This window comes from Montipora foliosa, chromosome 2 (assembly GCF_036669935.1).
Source record: "Montipora foliosa isolate CH-2021 chromosome 2, ASM3666993v2, whole genome shotgun sequence".
NCBI lineage: Eukaryota > Metazoa > Cnidaria > Anthozoa > Scleractinia > Acroporidae > Montipora > Montipora foliosa.
This window is the reverse complement of record NC_090870.1, coordinates 59,573,057-59,592,519: the sequence shown is the minus strand read 5'-3', so window position 1 is coordinate 59,592,519 and position 19,463 is coordinate 59,573,057. Positions and strand designations below refer to the sequence as shown.

The following is a 19,463-nucleotide window of genomic DNA, read 5'->3' as shown; positions in this document are numbered from 1 at the left end:
AAACGAAGACCTTGCCGTAATTCACGAGAGATGGGTTATCGATCGTTTTAAATAACATAAATGATGTGTTTTGTTATTTTCTGTTTGATATGCCATTTTTTCTTGGGGGTCTTCGTTTTCCGGGTCTTCGGCCTTCGGTCATTGTTTTCCAGGTCTTCGTTTTCCGCACATCGTCGGATCTAAAAGGGGAAATCGAAGCCTCCCAAAAACCCATCAAATCCCTCAGGGCAACGCATAAAATAGTGAGTGAGTGAACTTTATTTATCTGGCTGTCCATAAAATGAATTTTAGAAAAGAAACATCGCGATTTGAAGTTTTTATGGAACATTTTCCTTGATCAGTTGAATGGGCCATTACAACTGTCTCAAAATAACGTGACGTCAGGCGATATCCCATGCTTAGGGTTGTCTGCCTGTGGTTTTATCTACTTTCGAGCGCGTTTTCAAATCGAACACGTTCAGCGTTTTAGTGTGGACAAAAGGCCTAAACCTGCCTTCAACGCAGCGAAACGTAGCGTTTTCAAACGCATGTTCTAAAATGCAAACAGCAAACTGCCGTGGCATCTTTCTTCTCTGATTGGCTGTTGCTTTTAAAAGCTGCATCATGATTGGTCAATTTCAAACGCCCGGTATTTTCAATCAACTTCACATTTACAGTTGGGAAAATGGGAATAGAGTGGTAGACCCTAAACCAAGAACTGAACTTTACCTTAGGACTCTAATGTGATTTTTACGACATCACTTGTCAGGAAAATGATGCTGGAATCGGGCAATCTAACGCCGAACAATGAGAACTATCATGGCACCCCGCTCAACAAAATTCATTCGAAACGTGCTCAATGGTACAGTCCGTGCAAACGCTCTGTCAAAATACCTCTTTCTCCAGAGTCTGATCTACCTTCACTTAAACTTACGCAGTTTTCACAGGTTCCGAAAATATCGTTCGGAAATGTGGCCGTCGGAAGCAGCAAAACAGAGGCGTTCATCGTTTATAATCCACATTCACTACACCAAACGCTAGAGGTCGTGAAATGTCCAACGGACAAGGGATTCGTCTTAGAGTTGAATGGTCAAAACTTTGACGGAAATGTTTTAACGATATCGCCCAAAGAGGAAAAGCTTTTGTCCATCACTTGGGAGCCCAAGGAAGGTGGAAACGTTCGCGAGATCATTCGGTTCAGATGGGATGAACGTTTCTCTGAATTTCAAGTGATAGTGTTTGGAAACGCTGTCGGTCCCAGCAAACCGACACTGCCCAAAAAAACCGTCAAACGGAAACTGAATGCTCCACTGAAAGAGGTATATTCTTTCCTTTAATGAACCTTTTGTTTTGTTTACTTGTGACTGAGCAAATTTTTAGGCCTAAGTAGAAGGGAAACTGAACGGAATTACACGTTGTAAATCACCAAAATCAAGCTTAAACGTTCCAAAACTCGCATATAATCTTCCTCAGTTTTGTAGTTATCCACACCTGAGGTTTAAATATTAAAGAAATCTCAGAATACCGTTTTGAACACTTGGCTTTGGTATGCAAATAAGGAAAATGGTGTGAGTTCCATTCAGCTGTAAGCAATTGTGGCCATTTAACCAACATTTAGCAAGACAAATCATCGCAGTTAGATATAGACGAGCAGCTTAAAATAATAGCAGCTGAAAATTAGCCTGCCTGTGAAAAAAATCCACGCTTTAATGGGATATAAAACCCATGACCGTTTGATTTGTGCTGCACAGTTTCTCCACCAACTGACCTATCAATGCTGACTGGGAGTTGGGCATTTGCAAGTTCAAGTTTTATCCTTCTAGAGGTGAATGAAAGATCATTGCAGTTGGATAAGCAACTTACAAGAAACAAATCACCACATTCTCTTGATTAGATCACTTCTTCCCTACTGATCTTCAATAAGCTACAAAGCCCATAACGTCTGTTCGGAGTGTTAGACTTGAGCAAGTACAATAACGGTAGGGTAACTATTGATCAAATCAACTGTGAAGGGCAAGATGCGCTTCTTGTGATTTCTTTGACCGCATTATTTAAAGTGCCCCTGTGATAAAAAAAAAAAACTTCCTCTTTTTCTTCAGATTTTGAAACTGTGTTTGCTTAAACACCTGACTGGCAAAATTTTGAGCTTTGACTTTTATCCAAAGGCCATTTACTTTGAGTGAAAGTTTTGGATTTTTACAGTCCATGATTACTCATGTTCAAAACTTACCAGTTGGACCTCAGAGGGTTGGATCCAGGAAAAAATCAAAGGCTCACTAGCTTAGAATTTCAGGGTGTGTTTATGCAGCTTATTATATATGCAAAACGCGAGTTCAAGAGTCAGGAAGTCCAAAACTCCTGTGCTACATATTAATTCTTCGGTGTACACACGCACTGCATTCTTGAACTAGTGAGCCTTTGATGCCATTTTCCCCTCGATCAAGCTCTCTCAAAATCTTGAAGTTGGTAATGGTCTCAACCTGTTTATTTTAGCTGGAATTTTCCTAAAATAAACAGGTGTCTTTTTGAAATCAAGGCTTGAAACTTTGGTCACTTACTGTTTAGTTAACATAGGAAAAATAAGAATTGGTTTTTTTGGTCACAGTGGCACTTTAATTAAAATTATCAGTCTTAGTGGATGATTATATATAGCTTGAGCTATGTGGACAGTCTCTATGCACATCCCAATAACTGCTTCTCCTTCAACTTTAGCAAAATGCAAAACTGGTCCTCCAACCCAGTCAAGTTCTCAATACTTGTGGGACAAGTGCAGTTAATGGCTTTGATTGTTTCACCACCAACTTTCTTGATACTCTGAAGAAGTCCAATTTGGAAAACCAGATGGGAGAGAACATTCGACGTGACACTTATATTGTGACAAATGCTTCGGCCAGGTCAAAACAAAAATCCCTGGCTCTTACAAGTAACAGGACAAAGCTAAAACCATCAACTCCAAATTTTTCAAAACTGTCAAGCAAAGTCAAGTCCAGCGTGAAAACAAACAAAGTGGTTATATCAAAGAAGAAACTGTCTCCACCTTCAGGTAAACAGTGTTTTATCAGTTACATGCACGTGCACCTATTAACTCCTCCCATACAGTATGATTAATCCCTGAAAAGGCACAAGGCAAATGAATGTCGGTTGCTCAAAGATGGCTGATGAGTTCTCAATACTGCATATTGTGCTTGTAAGAAATGATGGTTGCCTGGTAAAGTGCAAGAGATTGGTTTAAAAAAAACCCAAATTGTCTAGTCGGACAGGAATATTGATATTAAAACAAGGATTACATCAATACAACACAATATTTCAATGCCTTTTATCAAAATCTTCTGTAGATTTTGGCTTTTCTTCTGTCTTGTTGTGTTTGTAATTTTTTTATTGTTCAATAGGAGGTCAACAGAAAAGGCCAACGCGTAAAGTGAAGCTGAAAGTTGCAGCCAAAGGTGTTGCACAACGAAAGTTACAGCTAGTTAAAACTCCTTCGAAGAACAACCTCCCTCGCCACCCAATGCCTTTTGCAGCAAAGAACATATATTATGATGAAAGGTGGATAAAAAAGCAAGAGGAAGGTACAATTTGCAGATTTAAATAAATTCTGAATTATTACATTAGGTACAAGGATTCATCTTTTTGCAGCAGCTAAGCATGACCTATGTATGTTTCATCCCTGACAAGAGAGTCATCAGAGACCTTTATTTTGGTACAGCCACCTTGTAGGTGTGGGTTTGACGAAACATAGAAGTAATCCTTGCATTTATCTGGACTATTGTCCTGAACAATCGAACAATAATTGTCTCAATTGGAATTTGAATATTTTCAGGTGAAAATATCTGAATTTTTCTAAATCCTAATCTAAATCTGAATTTTTCCGGTGTCTATAAGAGATGATTGTTCAAATTGTCCAGCTATTAAAGTGCACGGATCACTTAGGGGGACTCATCAATTGTAGATCTTTGGTACAACCAATTTGTCAAACATCACATTTCAAATTCTCCTAGCCCTCAAACGATTATAGCATTTAAAACTTCCCAATATTCAGGGCTTCAAATGGCCCTATATTTCCTATATAAGTCATGTATTTTGTAAATTTCCTTATAACTCCCTATAGAGCATAGAAATGCCCTATAATCCCCATAATTTTATTTGAGAATAAACAAAGAGACCAGGGACCTGGTTTAAAATATGTCACAGCAAGAGAAAGTAATCAGAGCTGAAGCTTTCTGGGCCATGAAAATTGCTTCTTGTGACTATTCATGATCATTTGCATCATTAGATGGTACACCACAGTTGTTACCAAAGATGTTCCCAGGGAATATCTGACAAACATAACATTTATTATTGATTCTTCTACAGCTACAGAAGGTCATAATCTTGATTATCTTTTGTAGGATTTACAAAGTGGCTAAATTTTATCCTGACTCCTCCTGATGAATGTGATTCTTTAGAACAAGTTGATCTCCTTATAGGTACTTTCAGCCAAAGAATAATGATTGTTTTAACCATACTTTTACTAGTTAATTCAAGGAGAAAATTGCCCCCAATATGAAGAATGCTGAGATGTTTTACACACAGATCTTCTCTGCTGTTAGTTTTTGTCTTAATAGTCATCGGTTGTCTTTCATTCCCTCCAGTGCATTATCTTCAATTTAAGAACGTAAATATTTGAAAGCTCTACTAGGTGAAGGCCATGCTTTGAGTAACTGATGAAAACAAAAAGCACATTAAGGCCCCATTTATAGGGAGAATAGTTGTTGTCCTGGTGAAGAGGGTCCCCCTTGCCCTGAGTCAAGAACTGGCCACCATTTTGTTTCCCGATCAAAACAGCACTTGTGCATGCTCTCATTATCTTGCCTTGACTGAGTTGACCAGGCTTGACGAGTCAAGGCATTTATATGGAAAAAAGGTGGCCCAGCTTGGAGGGTGACCCTACCTTCAAAAAGGGTGACCAGGCTAGGTGGGTCACCCTTCTAGTCGAGCAATCTTTTTTTTTCATGTAAACGGTTTGCCACATTTTGTAAGGAAATGTTGTAAAAGTTGGCTTACCCAGGGTAGCTTGGCTAGTATAGGTGGGTGACTTTTCTACCATGGACAACTTTTCTCAAGAAAGCTTTTTGAAACTGACAGGTAATTTCACTCTTGGAGGATCAAAGTCCCAGCCCTTGGCACCAACAAAAGAGGCTCTATCTTTTAGGGCCTACACTGCCAGACGCAAGATGGCTCGTTTGAGAAGAAGTTCTTGCTTGCTCTTCCAGTCAGAACCCTTGGGTCACATAATTCGAAAGGTGGAAGCTGAGGTGGAGAATGGACGTATTGCCATTAGACCTGATAAAAAGCTGCATGCAGATTTCGGTCAGTGTTGATTCAAATCTTAACTTCGCATCATTCTAACGAGAGATTTTCCTTCTCTTGAAGACAATGGTATTTTAATTATTATAATATATTATTTTTGCTCCTGCAAAAATTGTTGTATGTGCAAACAAACAGAAAACCTTCTGTTTCCCATATTCTTTCATAACAATGATGCAGCTATAAAAAACTGTAATTTAAATCATAGTTTACAGTGGAACTTGCACTTAGCTATCAAGCTTGTGCACAGGCACCCCACTAATAATATTAAAGAAACAATTATGATCAAACTTTTAACAGAAACATGTTTAAGAACCCCAACTGGAAGTAGGCAACCAGTTGGCTATTTACAAAGGGTGGTAGAGTTGAATCCGGGACAACCAGAAACAAATCCGAACCAGAGGTCAGAACAGGATTTGAACCCAGGGCAACGGCATGCAAACCCAACACTCTCACCACTGGTCCACGCTGCCTACCTGTGTGCTACCGATGATTGCTTCTCCCCAGCCTTAACTTTCAAATGAAAAACACCCTCTTGTAGTGGATTGATTAATAGTTATTATTGTCCAATAAAACTCATTATTATTCATTCAAAATATTTCCCTGTTTCTGATTGGTTAAAACCACACGCAATATATTAAATTCACCATAACCAGCTGCTGTTCACCAAATTTGGAAAGAAACTTCGTCATATTGAATCAATGACGTCAAAAGTGCAGCCCGCTGCAGATTATTGAACCGATGACGTCAAAAGTGCAGCCCGCTGCAAATTATTGAACCGTTGACCGAAAAAAGCTAGGGACGAGATTGTGTTATTTTTGTTGAGCAGAAAAATGGCTGCGAGTAGGTTTAGAAGTTTGAGCGAAGAAAATATTTTGAATGAATAATAAAGCAATTATTGAATTCGGCTTTCGTAGAATATGAAGAATTCTGCAGATCTCGGAGGATGTTATCCATCTCAGCCTTCGGCCTTGGTGGATAACACCCTCCTCGACCTGCAGAATTCTTCATATCCTACTCAGCCTCATTCAATAATTGCTGAGTATATACCACACAAGTGAATAGTGCTCTCCACGTGTGCTGATTGGCTAACTCAGAGGTGATTATCCAAGTACTATTCACCTCCGAGTAGCCAGCGCGCGAGATTTGAAATTCTCCACTATATTTTATAAAAATAAAGTTTTTTTGGTTTGTTTTTTATTCAACCCGTGTGGTATATCATAGTAATTGTTAATTACCCTCCAATCCTCTCAGGCATCAAGCGCCAAGTTGTTGACATGCTTCTTTCTTACAATCCGTTGTGGTTGAGGATTGGTCTCGAGGTGAGTTAGGCAACAGAGTCATCAAGTCGCTAGCTTTTTATTATTTAAAATGTGAAAGATTACAAAGGCAATATATAGTAAACAACAATACAGATGTGATTACATGGACTTGAACTCATGTAATGATCTTATTGGCTCATTAGGCTCATGCAGCTGTGGAAGCCACCTTTCACACATTTTAATTTAGTTTTAATAGGTCACCTTGTAAGATGGCCGCGGCGTACATAATACGCGGAAGGAACTATTTATACGAGGGTAAACTCCCAGGCCAGGATAAGCCACGGCTTGAGGAAGCCGTGAACGTAGATTTTGTACCATTTATAAGGGGTGTTCGCGTCTTATGTAAGCCGCGGCCAGAGTAAGCCGCGGCTTATTTTCTCTCGTATAAACGGCCCTATTATCTCCTTCTGCGAATAAATCTAAAGTCTTGCAACAACTAAGCAAATGGTCAGGGAATCATAAGAGCAGTTCGCGTGATGGAGGCCATAAAGTTTGGCAACATTGTTAAAAACTATTTTAACAGAACTTTTAGCAACTCACCAGGTGGCAAACTGGTCCCAAAAGTAAGTAAACTATATCATGGCACTCTGCGAAAAGATGCTCAATGTTCTGTTTGCATCCGCATAAATTGCACGTATCATTTTTACTGTCTCTAAAAAAAGTTAGCTTTTTATCAATTCTTCAAATATTGTTTGTTTTACCTCAGTCTTTCAAATTTTTTCCTCTAAATTTCAGACCGTATATGGTGAAATTCTTCCAGTTCAGTCCAATGATGACAAAACAGGACTGTCCCGTTTTCTGACGGACAGATTACTTTGTAACCCAGATATTGCCAGAGCATTTGCTCATCCCCAGGTCCCAGGACTTTACCGAGAAGGTAACATCCTTATACGTTCAAGCATTTTAAAAGTTTGAATGAATCAAATTGTAATTGTCCATAATTTTCTTGCTAGGATATGTTGAACAACTAGGAAAGTTTACGCTTAAGAAGTTTCTCCTGCTTGTCTTATTTCTGGATCGTGCAAAGTTGACTCGTGTAATTGACCACGATCCTTGCCTATTTAACAAGGAAGCTGCTTTTAAGGTTTGTTTCATAGTCTGTCTTGTTTCTGGATTGTGTAAATGTACCATTGTCTGTCTGTTTAACAAAGCCCCTTTTAGGTTTGTGAAGTGGATTGTTAGTTTATGCAGAAAAGGTGTGCAAACAAGTCTTTTTGCTTCTTCGTTTCTTTAAATTTCCGACGGGGGAAACTTTGCTAGATTGTAGCAAACAATTACGTACACTGACTTTTCATCTAACAGTTGCAAATTCAGTGACATCATGGGAGACTTTATGCTCCAGGATACAAGTTAAAGGAGCTGTGTTACAACATTTCCCCAAATTCAGCGATTGAGAACTGGAAACCAAACTAAGCGAAACAAAAAAAAAGAGCTACGTAGAACATAGAAGGAATTAGGAAGGTTTGAATAAAACAGCAAATAAAAAAGGACGCCGCAGGGATGGGAAACTGGAGTTTTTGAAAACTGTTCAGCCTAACATTGTTTTCAAAATTTAGCTCTTTTTTTTATAACTAATTACGTATGTAATTTGGTAAAAAAATCAACTGAACTGCTGCTTTGACACAATCCCTTAAAGGCACAGAGCACGATAATTAACTTACAGAGTTGGCAGAGATGTTAACCATGCTTCATTTGATTTGCTTTCTCAGTCAAATCGCAGTATCCTACTAACTTTCTCTCGAGAGTATCTTAAAGGAGAAGGAGACCTTACAAAGCACCTGAGCTTTCTTGGTTATTGCGTTATGCACTCACAGGTACAGTGAAATTTTGCGCTCAGAAATGTATTAACAGGGATCGCTTACGCAGAAATCGTGCATTTTTACGCAAAAAAAAAAAGCATAATTGATTTTAATGCGTCCCAGGACGCAAGGCACTGACTTAATAACTCACACAATATGCTTTGATTTGTCAGTATATTCTTGTTTGTGCGACATGCAAAAAAATAAATAATAAATAACAAACAACGAAGTAAAGTAGTGGTCGCCATACTGGATTTAGCAATGCAAAGGGGACTGGTTAAGATGACTAAACATCCGGGAAACTTAATTGAGCTTCGGCCATTTGTTTGCTGATTGGTCGATTGCGAAATATAAGTGCTCACACTTCCTAGAAAGGTTGAAGACATGGTCATTTTTTAGATGAAGATTTGTACAGCAGGAGCAGCATTGCTTCAACAAGAACAGTTCAAAGCTGCCCGTGACAATGCTGGAAAGGAATATCTCAGTAATGACATTGAGCACTGTCTAGTCTATTTGTTAAAAATTAACTTCTCATTATATTATTATAATGATACTAGTTACAGTCCTCAGTACTGTCTTACATGTAAGCTATTGTCCAAAGAAAAGCAATAGAAAGTTGGTTACTCTATTTTTCCTCGCACAGGGTCACCAAGATTTTGGGACCCCCAAAAAATGCTTGGGACCCCAGTTGGGCCAAACATGTGGGTCCCTGGACATCTTTCCCTTACCCCCCCTCCTTCCTCCAATGATTTTACTTCTGTTGTTGTTCTTTTGCCACCCAGAAAGCCATTGATGAAGTCAAATATGCTGTAACCAATGTCGCTACTGATCTTAGAGATGGTTTGCGGCTCACGTAAGTAACAGCCTTATTTGGCAAAAAATATAAAGGGTTCATTATTTATGGTGATTCAAAACAATTTCAAGAGACCGTCCTATTAGACTGATTTTACAAATCAACTGTAATTATTGCCTGCAGTGTGGGCAATCTTTTAAGCCATACATATATTTAAGCAATAGAGGACGTTTTCCGTGTTTCCATAGCCTCATTTAAACATGAGGGGAAGTTGGGAGAATTCTCAAATTCACCCAACTTCCCCGAGTGTTTGGATGAGGCTATGGAAACACGGACAAAAGTCCTTGGATGAGGCTATGGAAACACGGACAAAAGTCCTTTATTGCTTTTATAAAATATTCCTCAAAGATAATTCGACAAATGAAGGAAAATGCTGGTTTTCTTTACTTCTTGATTGAAACAGATTTTCTTGTTACACGCTCATATTTCCTACCAGCCAATCAAAACGCGTGTCTGACTACATAACCAATCAAAATAGCCGTGTTTCCATACCCTCATTTAAACACAGCTATTGACCAATGAGAGTGGGCGTACTATCCCAATAATTATAAATATATATTGAACCAGTGTCTGATCTAGGGCACGCGATTGCGGGATTAGCGCCTTTCGAGAGAAAGTGTTCCCCAAATATTCGTCTCCCGTGTGATTTTGATGCAATAAATAATTGCTGCGACTAATTAACATTTTCCTTTCGTTCCCCAAGTTTTGCAAACGGTTTCTCGTACGTTTTTTAGAACTGTCAGTATAAGAGAACGCGAGTTTCACAAGCGTTTATTACACGAGATAGCTGAAACAAATAAAGGAAATTGTTGTAGCAGCCTAGTTGCTGATTCCTTCGAACTAGTAGAACGATCCTCATGGGGGGGGGGGGAGGGGGGGGGTCCATTTATTAAAAAGCACGTGCTTCATTCCGATTTCCTTACGAAAGGTACAGTATGTATCGTTTGATCACGGTTGCACTCGTTAAATGCGTGATTATTATGTCGAAGCAGAGACGAACCTTATCATTCTTTAGTCGAGAAAACAATACAAACGAAGAAAAAAAGCGGCAACACTGGCGATGATAATGAAGATAAATCAACTGATAATGATGAAATCGAACCAGAGGCTAAAGCAGGAAAGAGAAACTTTCAATCTACCTCTTATTTCTGTTGTAATACACAACTCTTTCATCTGAAAGAAACTGCAAGAGAACGTGTTTTTTTTTTACCATATGTTTAGTATATATAACATGTTGTAAACTTTTAACTGATTTTAAATTCATGTACTGCCTGTGCTACTCGTTTATACTTAGTTGACTTTTTAATTCGCAAGGGAAAAGCATGTGTCCCCCAGAAAACTGGAGTGTCCCCTTGAAAACTTTTGACTGGGACAGATTGTCGCCCCAAAAGAGAAACTCTAGATCAGACACTGTATATATATATTATACATATTAGAGCCAATCGGCTCTTTTGATGGTTTTTCTGTCATCGAAACAGGCGAGTGACGGAACTTTTGACACAAGATTGGCAGCTGTCAGCAATCCTCCGAGTCCCAGCAATCTCTAGGATGCAGGTAAAAAGTAGTCCCAAGGGTATTGGATAAATAGTGCATTAAAAAATGTCTCGAAAAAATTAATTTTGTTGAAGATAAGAAATTATCGCCGCTAAACTGGAGTATCACGCGTAAATTTTATCTAAGTTTGTATCTCTCTGTGAATACACTTTTTGTTTTCTTATAGAAAATACATAACGTTGATGTTTTCATGCGAGCGTTGAAAGAAAGAGGTGTTCTCCTTGACGGTAAACTTACCTATTGTTTGACTTGCTTGTACATATTTTAAGACCTCCAATGAATTCACATTTATGGTTTTTTTCGTTTCTTTTTCACGTCATCTTTTTCCTTATTTGTTTTAAACAGAAATTGACATTCATGCTCGTCACATCGTGGATGGGCATAGAGAGAAGACACTGGCTTTGCTGTGGCAAATTATTTTTCATTTTCAGGTAATTGTAAAGATTAAGGAGTCTGCTATTGGAAACAGGGACATTGTGACACTAAGGGACACTCTTAGAAGAGACGGTCAAGTCAGTTTTATCCGACCAATTGTAGTTCACGCAGTTATCAATAACCCTCTGACTTTCGCTCCTCCAAAGTCTCCGCGATTTGTTTTAAGAATTTATAGAACCAAGAGTCTTATATTGCTCCTCGGGCTGATACGTTACGTCTTTCCTTTGTTAGGTTAAAGTCCTTTTAAGAGAAAAACGACTTAAAGAGGAAATAGCTCACTTGGAAAGTACCAGGAGACTTCGGGATCTGTTGACTGCAGCAGATAACTGGACAATAAATAAAGGCGCAGATTTTCTGGGTAAACGGCGCGACTCGTCAGACCTGTATTTCAAGTCAGACCTGCTTCACTTGCTTTTCCGGTGGTGTAAGGTGGTTTGCAGGATTTATGGCGTGAAGGTTGGAGCATACGTTTGTTCTAAATACACAATGCAGAGGACAAAAATGAAGAAAAGTTATAAGTGCGGCACGCATTTTAGTACAATCCTTTGCAATAATCTGCAAAACAACGGCGTGAAAAACCAACTTGAGCATTCCCCTGTCAATCTTTCATTCTCTACCTGAACTTCAAACTGGTGCCTGCCAATCCGGTTTTTGGGCACTTCGTCCGTATTGTACAATGTGGACGAGATGGAATAATGGTAAATTAGTTAAGATGGCGCGAAGTGCTATGATTTTGAAAAGGCGTTTTCGTTTCTGTGGCCGAAGTCGTTGCGTAAACGCGTTACAAACAAGTACTAAGTACTTCATTTAGGAATTTAAAATTCGCTCTTTCTCTGTTTTCAGGTCGAGAATTTCACGGTTTCGTTTTCAGATGGCCGCGCACTTTGCTACCTTCTCCACCATTATCACCCTTCACTTCTCCCCTCTTCACTTATAAAGCAACAAACCAGTTTGACCTGCAATCCGGGGGTACACGACACAAGTGACAGCGAGGAGGAGGAAGAGGGAGAGATGGAGCTGACCTCATGGACAGAAAAACTGAGTCCAAGTAAGCGCATCGACAGAGATTTGATTTTTACAGACAAAGGGTCACAGAAGCATTTTTCTTTCTGATACGTTTAGCCTAACAAAGATAGGGAATGTTTTTTTTAATGAAGGGAAGAATGTGAGATTTTTGAAGAGCCCCGAACTTGTATTTATTTTGTAATCGGCTCATCGGAACGGAATGGTACTTTGCCAATAACATCGGGGTTAACCATTGAAAACGGGCTAAGAGTATCATTAACTTTTTGGTATTTTCGAATATGCGATCTAAAAGGAAACCTCCAATCCAACACAATAATAAATAAATTTTAGAAACATCCAGTTCCAGGCGCCGCCATCTTGAATACTTCTGACGTGTGAGGGTTGCCCTATCGTTATTATGCAGAAGCTTTTCGCGTCAAAACTATTGCCCGAATGCAAAAATGGCCGCCAACAAATTATTCTTTTGTCTTTGTGTCAATTAGCCTGGCTAGCCTCGTTAACACGTGTAAAATTGAAAGAATTTTAGCGGTAAAACGAGGTTAGTCAGACTACTTTTCACAAAGACAAAAAAATAATTTATTGTCGGGCATTTCTGCATTCGGAGCGCCTTCGGTACGTCACAATTTTTCAAGGTGGTAGCGCTAGGCCAATAAGCGGTTTCAAATTTTATTTATTTCGGATACGAAAACCGTTTGTATGCAAAAAAAATAAACAAATTTGTTTGTACATAATTCCTTTTGTGCAAAGTTATTCTCCCTCAGAATTAGAGGTTCCCTTTTAAACGTGACGCGAGAGCTGAGCCTTCATATTTACCACAGAACGTATTTCAGTCTTGGAAAGACCGCATACTTGTTTAGAGAAAAAAAAGGTAACTTTTTTGGCTCACAATTGTCTTCCTTGCCCTTCACTCAGGTTCTGGCACAAACAAGCTCCTCGAGGAACTGAAGAACAACGAGCGTGAAAATTTCCGAACAGTAGCTGAAAAGGTTTGAGTTTCTCCTGTTCAATAAAAGGAATCATTTAGTTTCAGTAAATTTATAGATTAAATGAACAAAACTGCAAATGATTCTGTTCAGAAATATGGCACAGATCCTTTGACAGAGTCAACTGGCGTTCTCCTGCCCAAATGATTTTGATTCAGTGAATAGACCAATTTCGATATATTAAAATTCAGTCCTAAACAAAAGATATCATCTCGAGGCTCTGGGGAATAAATATAAGGATTTGTATGAGTTTATTCCCCAGAGCCTCGAGATGGTGCCTTTTGTTTTTAACTGAATTTTAATAAGTCGAAATTGGTCTATTGAAAGCCTGTTTTTTTCCCCCAGGTTAAAGACCTTGGTGGCGTTCCTTTGATGACAAAAGCCTCAGACATGTCTCACACAATTCCCGACGAAAAGGTATCCAAAGGACTGTTTGATTTGCTTGCTTATTTCATGATTTTCAAGATTTGACTGAAGGTTGAGCGCAGCTAAAGCGTGCTGTTCCGCATGCTCAGTCCTTTTTTTTTCTATTTCCTTAGGTTGTTATCACTTACGTAGCATACCTATGCGCGCGTTTGTTGGATCTCAGAGAGGAAACTAAGGCTGCGCGGTGTATCCAAATGGCATGGAGGCGGTATCGCCTTGAACGGCAACTTCACTTAAAGAAGGTTTGAATACTGGAACATTTAACAATTATTCGCCGAACGCGAGGTGAACAATTGTTTAAGTATAATTACATAGGTGATTATTTGAAAAATATGCATTTTCTTTAAAAACAATTAATTTTTTCGTCTGCTACGTCTGCTACCTTGAAAAAAACCGCTTAGGTGATTATCGCGTAATAATCTCCGCAACGGCAACCCCTCAGCGCAGAAAATTGCAATGATCACATAATATTATGTAATTTTACCACTGTTGCATGTACAACGGTGACTGAAAACAAAGCGATTCAGTCTAAACATACGTTTATTTCTGCTTTTTTTCGCCACAGACCCTTGCAAGATTGGTGGTTTCTCTGCAGGTAAGTAAAAAAGGACAAAGTTCAGTCGATTTTGAGGAAAATCTTCCAAACTTTGTTTCTAATATTTTCCGAATTGTCTACTTAGCTATTGCAACCAGCAATGAGCCCGTGCGCGTGAGAAGGATGATAAGCTATTTGGTTGGTGGCAACAGGCGAAAGAACAACTTTAAAATCAGTATTCTATGCTGGATTTGAACCTGCTACCTTCGTTACAACGGTTAGCCGGTGCTCTCCCCTGTCATTTCTCTCGTTGCTATCAATAGTTTCCACAAATATATTTGCATTACAGGACATTCTCTATCCTGCAGACCAGTAACGCTTGTCTAACAAGAACTTACGGGGTATTTACATGAGACCGGTATGAAATGCTTGGTGCCTGGTTTTGGGACGAAATGGTACGTTTTGTCCAATAAATATGTAGCTGAACCAAAAGCATACAGGCTTGGAATTTCTCGACCCGCTCTGAGATTTATTGTCATTTACAGGAGACCGGTACAAGAATTTCTCGTCTCGATCCAGCAACCGAGACGAAGTCAGACCTGCCTAAGCTCATTGTCATGCCGGTCTGAAATCGTCCCGGTCTCATGTAAATATCCGCTTAGATAAGCGACCTGGTTCCCCAAGGCAGACCGCGACCGGAGTTAAGGAGATCATAGCTTCGAACCCTGCCGGGGAGTTTTCATTTGTCCTTTCGCCCGTTGTTAAACAACTAACTCATCATCGCCCTCTTAGCTACCAAAACAATCTTTCTCAACAGAGTCGTGCTCGGGCAACGATCTTACGCCGTAAATTCCAAGCCATGAGAGAATCTGCTGTTCTCATTCAGTCCGTGTTTCGTGGCCACCTCGCAAGAAAGCAACTTCGAGTTCTTCACCAGGCTGCGCGGTGCATCCAGACTCGGTACCTGGCGTTTAGAAGAGGTCGAGAAGTCCGAGAGAGGTACACTGAACTTCGTCACACTGTCATGCGGCTACAGGCTATTGTCTTGACCAATCAGAGAGAGCGACGTGCAAAAAAGGAGCGAGCTGTTACGACTGTGCAAGCCGCTTGGAGAGGATACGCTGAAAGGAGAAGATTAAATACACGAAGAGAAGCATGCATTAACATTCAGACCTACATAAGAGGTTTTCTCCAAAGGAAACGCTATTTACAACTTAAAGATGCTACTTCAAGGATCCAGAAAAACTGGAGAGCTTTGATTTTGGGGAAAGAAGAGCGACAACGGTTCCTTCACATCAAGCAATGTGTAGTCGCCCTGCAGTCGTGCTACAGAGGAAAACGTGATAGGCATTCTGTCAGAGAGATTCGTGCAGCTGCAACAATCCAAAGGTATGTACGTGCCTGGCAAACTCGTGCGAGGTACCAACTCCTAAATCGGGCAGCTTTGAAGGTACAAGCTTACACCAGAAGATATCAAGCACAGAGAAAGTTTGCTGCGATGAAAAATGCTGCGCGTGTATTACAGGTTTGCTTCCGGGCACTTCTGCTTGGTCGGCGGCAGAGGACTTTGTACAAAACTCAAAAGAAAGCTTGCGTCAAAATTCAGTCCTGGGTAAGATGCCGGCTACAAAGGAAAGCATTCTTAAGGAAGAAAAACGCAGCGATCAAACTTCAAGCCTACGTGAGAAAGTTCCTTGCTCAAAAGAGATATCAGATGTTAACGGCATGCACGTTATTGGTCCAAAAAAGATTCAGGGACGTCGTTTGTGCTAGGGAAGCTCGGCAGAATTTCCAGCGTATGAAGCAATCTGTTGTGAAGATTCAGTCTTACTATAGAGGTTACAAACATCGCGAGAGATTTTTGCAAGTCAAACGAGCCACCATTATCCTTCAGTCTCATTCAAGGCGTTTTCTAGGTAGAAAGAAGTTCCTGGGTGTAAAACATGCTTCCGTTGTGATTCAGACTCGCTACCGTGCCTTACAGCAAAGTCGCAACCACAGGGTGAAGTACCAACATACTCTTCGTTGTATTGTTCGTCTTCAAGCCATCGCCAGGGGTTCTATTGTCCGTAGACACCTCCACACTCAGTCCAAAGCAGCAATCACCATTCAAGCGTTTTACCGACAGTACACAGCCTCTAAAAGATATCGCAAGCTTCGGGAATCAGCAGTTGTAGTCCAACGGCGTTATCGCTCTTTCTTGCTGATGCGTGAACACTCCCTATGTTTTCAGCGCATACGATGGTCCGTGAAGAGTATTCAAGCGTATTACAGGGGATACCGTGCAAGGAGATGGTACAGGATCCTTAAGGCGACTGTTGTTTTGCAGTCTGCAGTTCGTGGTTGGCAAGTCCGTGAAGATGTTAAACGCCAACAGTTGGCGGCGACTGTGGTACAATCACTCTACAGAGGTCATGTGTTGCGTAGAAGGTATCTCTCTTTGAGACGGGCCTGTTTAGTACTGCAGTGTAGATATCGCTCAGTTCAATTCGCCCGCAAAGCACGATCCAATTATTTGTGTCAGCGACATGCGGCGGTTAGATTGCAATCATTTTTTCGCGGACACCTAACAAGGAAACAGGTTCAGCGTCTGAGAAGCGTTAGAAAAATACAGGCTGTCTTTCGAGGCTACGCTTCAAGAAAGTCTTACAATCACACACGCAAGAGCGTTATTCTTATTCAAGCTGTTGTACGCGGCTATTTGGCAAGGAGTCACTACACTAAGCTCAAGACAGCCACTCTAATGTTGCAGGGGAGGTATCGTGCCCGCGTGATTAGCATGTGCCAGTATGTGCGTTACCACGTGCAGCGTGGTGCTTGCATCGTGTTGCAATCCGCTTTGCGTGGTTACCTTTGTCGCAAGAGGTACCAAGAAATACGAAAAGCCGCAGTAGTCTGCCAGCAACGATACAGAAGTATATTAGTGGGAAGAAACCAACGACAAGTTTTCCTTGTTATGAAAACAGCTGTCGTTCGTCTCCAGGCCTGTGTACGTGGCTGGTTCGTTAGAAAACTGGTGACGAGACACCTGGCAGCGAGGAAGATTCAAGCCACGTACAAGATGTACAAAGCAAGAAAACAATTTCTTGCCTTGAAGAGAACTGTTCTGCGATTGCAAGCTCAAACACGCATGATTCAACAGAGGCGACGATTTAACAAACTAAAGAATGCTGCTCTGGTGATACAGCGAAGATTTAAAGCAAGAGTCCTTCGCAAACGGGACCAACTGGTTTATCATTTCATCCGAGGTGCAGTCATCACAATTCAGATGGTAGTGAGGGGATACCTGGTGAGAGCAAGGATGCGCAGAATGAATAATGCTGCTGTCAAGATTCAAGCTTGTGCTCGTGGGTTCTTGGCGAGGAAAAAGTACAAAGCTATGAAAAGAGCTGCGCTTACATTGCAGCTGCGATGCCGTGCCTGGCTGCTCGGTCGATTGGTTGCCCGCAAATACCGTACATTGAAGTCAGGTGCTGTTATAATCCAATCAAGTTATCGGCAATTTAGAATGCACCGTGAATTAAAACGACATCGCGCAGCAACAAAGCTTCAATGCACATTTCGACGTTACAGCTGCCGTTCCAAATTTCTTGCTCAAAAATCGTCCGCGGTTTCTATTCAGACGGCGTTTAGGCGTTACTTGAGGCGACAATCCTACCTAAAGCTCTACAGCGCTGCAATAGCAATTCAACAACAATTCCGAGCTCAGCGAAAGATGAAGAAAGAGAGACAGCGTTACATTGCACAGCGGAACGCTTGTATTGCGATTCAAACTGGAGTGAGAAGATGGCTTTGTCGCCGTCGATATAACTCAATCAGGGCAGCGGCTATCACCATGCAGCGGCGTCGCAGAGCGCTCATCACAACTCGTGCACTAAGACAAGACTACTTACAGTTGGAGAAAGCTACTGTCATTGTACAGTCGCGCTGGAGAATGTTATCAATTAGAAGCAAGTATAAGAAAACAAGAAACGCCGTCCTTAAAATTCAAGCTGTTGTCCGAATGAGAAAGGCGATAAAGTTTTATGAGAATCTCAAGAAAGCCACTTTAGTGGTACAGAGGCGATACAGAGCTAATCGGCTTTGTAAAGAGCAGCATAAAACCCTTGAAGAAACTCGAAGAAGCGCTATCGTAATACAAGCGTACATTCGTGGATTCCAAGCAAGACAGCGAGTTGCCAGCATGGTTAATGTAGAACTGAGACGCAAGGCAGCAGCCATGACAATCCAGAGATATTTTCGCGGATATTGCTGCATGAAGAAACTTTAATTGCGTATCACATAACGCGTGGTGCTATCATCACCATTCAGGCATCATGGCGCATGTATGCTGCTCAAAAATTTTTCCACAAACTCAGAGCCATTATCAAGGTTCAGGCAATCTACCGAGCAACAAATCAACGAAGAAAATTTCTGAAATTGAGAGACGCAGTGTGTAAACTACAAGCGGTAGTGCGTAGCACTCAAGATAGAAAGCGATTTGTAAGAATGATAAAAGCAGTTACTGTGGTTCAAAAGCGGTACAGGGCTCAAACAGCGATGAGGAGGACCTGTCGAGAATATCAGCGCCTCAAACATGCCACGGCGGTGATTCAGTATTACTTTCGACGTCATCAGCAACGTCAGGATTATCTCCGCAAGAAACGAAAGGTTGTCTTGGCTCAGTCTGTGGTGCGCATGCGTTTGGAAAGGACGAGGTTTCTACAAAAGCGTCAAGCAGCCATCGTTATCCAACGTCGGTATCGCTCGTACATCTTCGGTGATGATATCGCCAGAGATATCGGTTGATGCTTTTGCGACTGTTACAATTCAGGTACAGTTTTTTCATCTTATTACAACTTTCTTTAATTAGTGACGTTTTGCTCTTATCCTCACTCAGTTATGTCTATAAATAAACTACTCAAATATTTTTCAGCAACAGTATAGGTTAGTTTGCGATTAGCTCGGTCTTTGTAAGATTAACAGAACTCGTAATAATATCACTTCTTGAGCACCATATACAAAATTTATCAATAGCGCTTTGCAATCAATATTCTCTAGTATCTACAAATATTAAAATAGTAAAATAGTAATACCAGAAAATGGTTTGCAACGGATAATGAAAAAATTAAGCTTTTAATATGTACAACTCTTGACAAAATAAAAACTACTATTAATGTTGAAATGGTATATGAAATGAATCATATATGAACTGCGGATATGAAA

At 40.5% G+C, this 19,463-nt stretch overlaps 1 protein-coding gene across 1 annotated transcript in view; it reads left to right on the top strand.

Annotated features, from left to right (window-relative positions):
- The first annotated feature begins 673 nt into the window (after nucleotides 1-673).
- Nucleotides 674-19,463, top strand: part of LOC137991902 (abnormal spindle-like microcephaly-associated protein homolog) — a 34,287-nt gene continuing 15,497 nt past the window's right edge. Inside the window, 21 exon segments of the mRNA XM_068836928.1 lie at nucleotides 674-1,298; nucleotides 2,692-3,022; nucleotides 3,369-3,548; nucleotides 4,368-4,445; nucleotides 5,104-5,328; nucleotides 6,580-6,647; nucleotides 7,383-7,524; nucleotides 7,601-7,731; nucleotides 8,357-8,461; nucleotides 9,229-9,299; nucleotides 10,778-10,853; nucleotides 11,020-11,080; nucleotides 11,199-11,284; nucleotides 11,520-11,744; nucleotides 12,132-12,336; nucleotides 13,227-13,300; nucleotides 13,643-13,714; nucleotides 13,837-13,965; nucleotides 14,289-14,318; nucleotides 15,076-18,505; nucleotides 18,508-19,041. Of these exon segments, the coding sequence (XP_068693029.1) occupies nucleotides 753-1,298; nucleotides 2,692-3,022; nucleotides 3,369-3,548; nucleotides 4,368-4,445; nucleotides 5,104-5,328; nucleotides 6,580-6,647; nucleotides 7,383-7,524; nucleotides 7,601-7,731; nucleotides 8,357-8,461; nucleotides 9,229-9,299; nucleotides 10,778-10,853; nucleotides 11,020-11,080; nucleotides 11,199-11,284; nucleotides 11,520-11,744; nucleotides 12,132-12,336; nucleotides 13,227-13,300; nucleotides 13,643-13,714; nucleotides 13,837-13,965; nucleotides 14,289-14,318; nucleotides 15,076-18,505; nucleotides 18,508-19,041 (6,799 nt within the window). The 5' untranslated portion in view covers nucleotides 674-752.